Genomic DNA, 6,000 nt, shown 5'->3' on the forward strand with positions numbered 1-6,000 from the left:
AGACAAGCAAGTTGAATGGATGCTGTCGAAAGACATCCAGATCGCGTACATGGACGCCACCAAAAACCTCGCCAGTACTTGTGATCTTCCACGGAACCTGCTGACTATACCTATTCGTGTGAGTAAAAATATAATACCTGTGACTATACCTGTGCATGTAGATAGCTGACACAGACTTAGATCAAGATAGATACCGCATGTGTATGTACTTCGCGTGCCATATCGCGTTCCCAAACGACGAGCAATGCTCGTCTTTCGAAAGTCTGTTCTTAAGTCTGCTATCAGAATAGGACGTCAATCGGAATTTTAAAAATGCCTAAATGCCTAAAAGTTCCATATTGAGCTGGAGAAATTCAAATAGAAACGTTGGCCAAGATAATGGACATGATTCTTATCATCGGTACATCACAGTAGGTAGGAAAAAAGTGACACGCTCGTTTTCATACAAATGGAGCGACATGCGGTATCTATCTTGATCTATGTCTGTGATAGCTGACTATACCTGTACAGTGTTTATGTGAGTATACTAGCAAGCGCGACGGACGTTGTCCCGTCATGTCTTGAAGTTTAAATGAGGGTGTTTGAAATTCTATTTGCCACATGGTGCCGCTATGTAGCCTTATGGCGCGGCCATACACGCTACGGTCTATGGGAAAGGTCCACCTGTGCAGGTAGACCGGAATTCATAGACCTGTGCAGTTCTTTGGACCTGAGCAGGCGACCGGCGCAAAATCAAAAAATGCGCAGGCATACCTACACAGGTGATATCTCCGGTGAACCGTGGCATGTATCACTTACATTAAGGTCTATCGTGTCAAACCGCTGTCATATGACACGATATAGCTGTCATGTGTCACGAAAAAGCTGTCATGTGCCACGACAAAGCTGTCATGTGCCACGACTCACGATATAGCTGACATGTGTAACGATAATATGTCTATTTGACATGATAGACCCTAAGGCTACATAACGGCACCTGTAAATAGATTTTCAAACACCGTCATTGTTAAGAGCAATTCTATAAGGTGATAGTGTTATCTTCAATTTTCTAATTTTCCACGTAATCTATAATATAAAAATGAGTCGCTGAATGTGTTGCTAAGCGCAAAACTCGATAACGGTTGGACCGATTTCGCTAATTCTTTTTTTAAAATATTCCTTGAAGTACGAGGATGGTTCTTACGGAGAGAAAAATTCTAAAAAAAATTTAAATTTCCTGAAAAAGTCTAAAAACAACACTTTTCTATACTCCCATACAAAAGATTTGTGATAATCATAAAGTAAATATACCTAGCGGAATAGAGAAACAAAGGCCTGAGCAAGAGAGATGTCACTATCAGTAACACTGCGTGGTAAAAAGAGACGTGTGATACATGACAGCAGCACTCTTTTTTTGACGTCCAGTCGGCACGTGCCGCACGTTGACAATTTAATCTCATAGAAATCATGCTCAATCATACTTGTGTAAGTGTATACGTACACATATTTTTACACACAGATGAAACCAATTTCGGTTACGTTTGACAGCTCGAGATTGTTGCTCTATTCCGCTAGGTATATTAACTTTATGGTGATAATACTTAAAAGTCAAATATACAAAAATGGATTTTCAATTGTGTTAGTAACGCTAAAAGTCGATAACGGCTGAACGGGTTGGGCTAATTTTAGTCTTAAAATATTCGTAGAAGTCCAGGGAAGGTTTTAAAGTGACACGAAGTTCACCGGGACAGCTAGTCTTTATTATAAAAATGAGTCGCTGAATGTGTTGCTAAGCGCAAAACTCGAGAACGGTTGGACCGATTTCGCTAATTCTTTTTTTTAAATATTCCTTGAAGTACGAGGATAGTTCTTACGGAGAGAAAACTTTAAAAAAAAATTTTAATTTCCTGAAAAAGTCTAAAACCAACACTTTTCTATATAATACTCCCATACAAAAGATTTGTGATAATACTTAAAAGTCAAATATATAAAAATGGATTTTCAATTATGTTAGTAACGCTAAAACTCGAAAACGGCTGAACGCGTTGGGCTAATTTCAGTCTTAAAATATTCGTAGACGTCCAGGGAAGGTTTTAAAGTGACACAAAGTTCACCGGGACAGCTAGTATTGAATAAAAAAATCTGCCCGTAAGAACAATCCTTGAACTTTTTCTAAATCATCTAGACGTTTTCGATATCTAACCTTACCAACGTAATATATTTAGTTATTAATTTTTCTATAATATAAAATAGAAATAAATTCTTCTCTTCATTTTGATTTCAATATAAACAAAAAACACTAACTAAAACAGTAACTTTTGTTCTTTATAAGTGACCTTTAAATTAGGGGTGTAAATCCACCAGCACTGAGCTTAATTTACATTCAGATCAAATTTAAGAGAAATGGATAAGTCAATTACTCTTTTAAAAACGTTTTTATTTTTTTACAGTTCAACAGACCGGTCTACGGCTTAGAAGAGTCAGATTTTACCGACTTTGCTTGCCCTGGAGTTATTCTCACGTAAGTTCTTGCTTCTCTAATCTCTAGTCTAGAAAAATCTACTTTATAGACGCTTTGTGCGGTTTTCTATCGACAAAAGAATTGACAAATTGGGAGATCGACAGGTTATAATTCAATTACAACAAAAAAAACTACATCAAAAGCGGTTTACCCACACGTAAACATACACACAAACACTATGCAAAATATTGAAACGATTAAATCATTGGAAGTTGCTTACAATACTTCATGAAGAAGATTAACCCAATTTTGAAACACTGAGCAAGCTGATGATTTGATGATGATTTATTGTTAAGAACACTAATTGATCATGTCAGCTTTCAGCCAAAAAACTAAATCGAAGTTGATTCATCCGTTTGGTTGCTACGATGCCACGGACAGACATTCACACACAGAGACAGACAGAAAGACAAAAGCATCTTTTTATCACCCGCCATTTTTCGTCAGGGCAAAAAACGTCTCGCCAAGTCCATAAACTGATTACACCTACATTAACTTTTAAAATTCTCCGACCAAAATAAGTTTCGAAGGCGGAAGAATTCTCTCCTCGATTCACCGAGCCAGGAATTAAATCGGCATAATTATCATTGTCAAATTGTTTCCAGAATCGTTTTCTTCCTCGCTGTAGCTCTGACGTCTGCGTCCATGTTGGCTGAGAGAAACGAGGGTATTCTGGAAAGATCGCTGGTTTCTGGAATTACTGGTAAGTTGTTTTTACCATTATCTTCTAAGTGGCGAATGAATGAATGACGCCTTCGTGGTCCAATGGTTCTGAGCATGGCTCTTGACTCGGAAGTCGTGGGTTCGTTTCATGTTATTTCCAAGTTTGGTTAGGACAATGTAGGCTGATCACCTGATTGTCTGACAAGTGAGATGATCCATGAGTCGGATGGGCATGTAAAAAGTCGGTCCTGTGCCTGATCTCTCGCCAGTCCTATAGGTCTTCCGTCCCACTGGGTTATAAGAATAAAAGGAATAGAGAGTGCTCTTGTGTACTGCGCACATACTTACTACACACATACACTATAAACCTATACCTGCGTAACTGGCCTGGGTTTCATTGAAACCGGCCACCGTCACCCTAACCGGTGCGGGAGTTATAAATGACTATAATAATATATAAATCCCTCTCAGGCACGGAGATCCTCTTCGCGCACGTGTTCGTGCAGATGCTGGTGATGGTGGTGCAGTCGATCTCGGTGCTGGTGATCGCGCTGGCGATCTTCAAGCTGACGATGCACGGCCCGCTGGGATGGATAGTGCTGCTGACGACGATGACGGGGCTGTGCGGGATGACGTTTGGTAAGTTCCTGAGCATGATGATCAACCATTGACATAGACACAGACATCTGTCGATCTCGGTGTTGGTGATCGCGCTGGCGATCTTCAAATTGACCATGCACGACCCGCTGGGGTGGATAGTGTTATTGACGACGCTGACGGGACCGTGCGGGATAACGTTTTTTTTTTTATGAAATAAGGGGGCAAACGAGCAAACGGGTCACCTGATGGAAAGCAATTTCCGTCGCCCATGGACACTCGCAGCATCAGAAGAGCTGCAGGTGCGTTGCCGGCCTTTTAAGAGCGAATAGGGTAATAGGGGAAGGTAGGGATGGAAAGGGAACGGAATAAGGGAGGGTAGGGAAGGGAATAGGGTAGGGAATTGGTCCTCCGGTAAACTCACTCACTCGGCGAAACACAGCGCATTGCGCTGTTTCACGCCGGTTTTCTGTGAGGACGTGGTATTTCTCCGGTCGAGCCGGCCCATTCGTGCCGAAGCATGGCTCTCCCACGTTTGGTAAGTTCTTGACCGTGATATGATGAACCATTGACATAGATACAGACATCAGTCGATTTCGGTGCTGATCGCGCTGGCGCACATTTGTCAGCACCGTACGCGTCGTACGCTTCGAACGCACCGCATAGTACACGAAATGCGGCGCGTACGGTGCGGACGAATGTGCGAGGTTTCACATCATTTCATACAACAAATTCTCAAATGCGTGTTCATAAATGTGCGATCACTTTTAATCGCTTGTACTGGTCCATCATATTGTGTAAACTTGGACCTCTAGAATAAAATATCATGATGATTGGAAAGAAATCATGGCTGTAAAAGATAATAACACAATAAATAATAGTTGCCTAACGGAGTATACATTAATTCTGCCTGAACATTGTAAAATGTCTATAATAAATAAAATATATTGTAAATATTTTTACTAACAGTAACACTTTTGTGTTATTACTCTGAACAAGTAGAACAAAAAATTATGATTTACCAATAAGGGACGCTATGAAAAACTTGTAGCAATATGAACTGTATCTCTATCTCCCTGCAGGTTTCGTGGTATCGTGTATCTGCGACAACGAGAGGACCGCGACGTACCTCGCCATGGGCTCCTTCGTGCCCATGATGATGTTGTGCGGCATCGTGTGGCCCGTTGAAGGTAATTTCATCATTAACTTTATGATAACGATTATTATCATCATGTTTTATTGCTTCTAATATTCTTACTACTACTACTATTTGTACTTTCTAATTACCTTCTCCTTCTTTTAGTGCCTCTCATTGGAGAGGCACTGGAAGAAATAAATGTTGGCATTCAATCTTCGAAACTTTTCCTTGTATAAAGCGAGTCTAAAAAGTTCTTCTTACTTCCTCCTTTCCTTCCTTTTGATCTAATCTAATTTAACCGTTGCAATCTTTTTTTTCAATTTCTTTAAGAAGTCAGTTCCAAATTATTGTTATCATGATCATCGGCTTCACTTTAATTTTTAACTTAAAAACTTTTTCTTATGATTTTCGCTAAGCTCAAGATCTACACTTTCCGTTAACTCTTATTTATATTGTTATTGCTCTATTCAAGCTTATTCTATATTTGCTTATTGGTTATAATTTATTTTTCTAATTTAAAATCTCTCTTCCAGGTATGCATGTAACTCTCCAATACATCAGCTACTTCCTACCTTTAACCAAGTCGACAGAATCCCTCCGGTCCATGCTCCAGCGTGGATGGACCATCACAGCACCTACCGTCTACTACGGCTTCATCTCCACCAGCGTCTGGATGTTCTTCTACCTCACCATCAGCATCCTGCTCATCAAGTTTAAGAAGGGCTAAAGGTGCACCAGCTTTATGTACCTTCGAAGAAATTTATTCATAGGCAGTTGACGGACCTAAGTAATTTGGTCGCGTTACGTAAAACTCATCCGACAGATCACAATTACCATTGAATTGACATAATATTATGTCGACCAAATGACGCGGGTCTGATCAATTTTCTCGGGTATACCATCGAAAAAATATATTCATGGGCAGCTGACGGACCTACGACATTTGGTCGAATTATGCCAATTCAATGTAATTCGTGATCTGTTAACTGGGTTTGACAAAATGCGACTAAATTAGGTAGGTCCGTCATCTGCATAATATGAATAAACTTCTCTGATAGTTTATTCAGTTTTATAGTATTTGGTTTAGTTTAAACCTTAGGTA

The 6,000-nt window shown here is 40.0% G+C and overlaps 1 protein-coding gene across 1 annotated transcript in view; it reads left to right on the forward strand.

The window, feature by feature from the left end:
* The window catches only part of LOC121737630 (ABC transporter G family member 20), a 34,208-nt gene extending 28,509 nt beyond the window's left edge, over positions 1–5,699 (forward strand). Inside the window, exons 10-15 of the mRNA XM_042129290.1 lie at positions 3–118; positions 2,430–2,500; positions 3,106–3,203; positions 3,635–3,802; positions 4,843–4,950; positions 5,432–5,699. Coding sequence (XP_041985224.1) covers positions 3–118; positions 2,430–2,500; positions 3,106–3,203; positions 3,635–3,802; positions 4,843–4,950; positions 5,432–5,625 — 755 coding nt within the window. The 3' untranslated portion in view covers positions 5,626–5,699. The remainder of the gene's footprint in view (positions 1–2; positions 119–2,429; positions 2,501–3,105; positions 3,204–3,634; positions 3,803–4,842; positions 4,951–5,431) is intronic.
* The last annotated feature ends 301 nt before the right edge of the window (positions 5,700–6,000 follow it).

The sequence above is a fragment of the Aricia agestis genome, chromosome 21 (genome assembly GCF_905147365.1).
Source record: "Aricia agestis chromosome 21, ilAriAges1.1, whole genome shotgun sequence".
Classification (NCBI taxonomy): domain Eukaryota; kingdom Metazoa; phylum Arthropoda; class Insecta; order Lepidoptera; family Lycaenidae; genus Aricia; species Aricia agestis.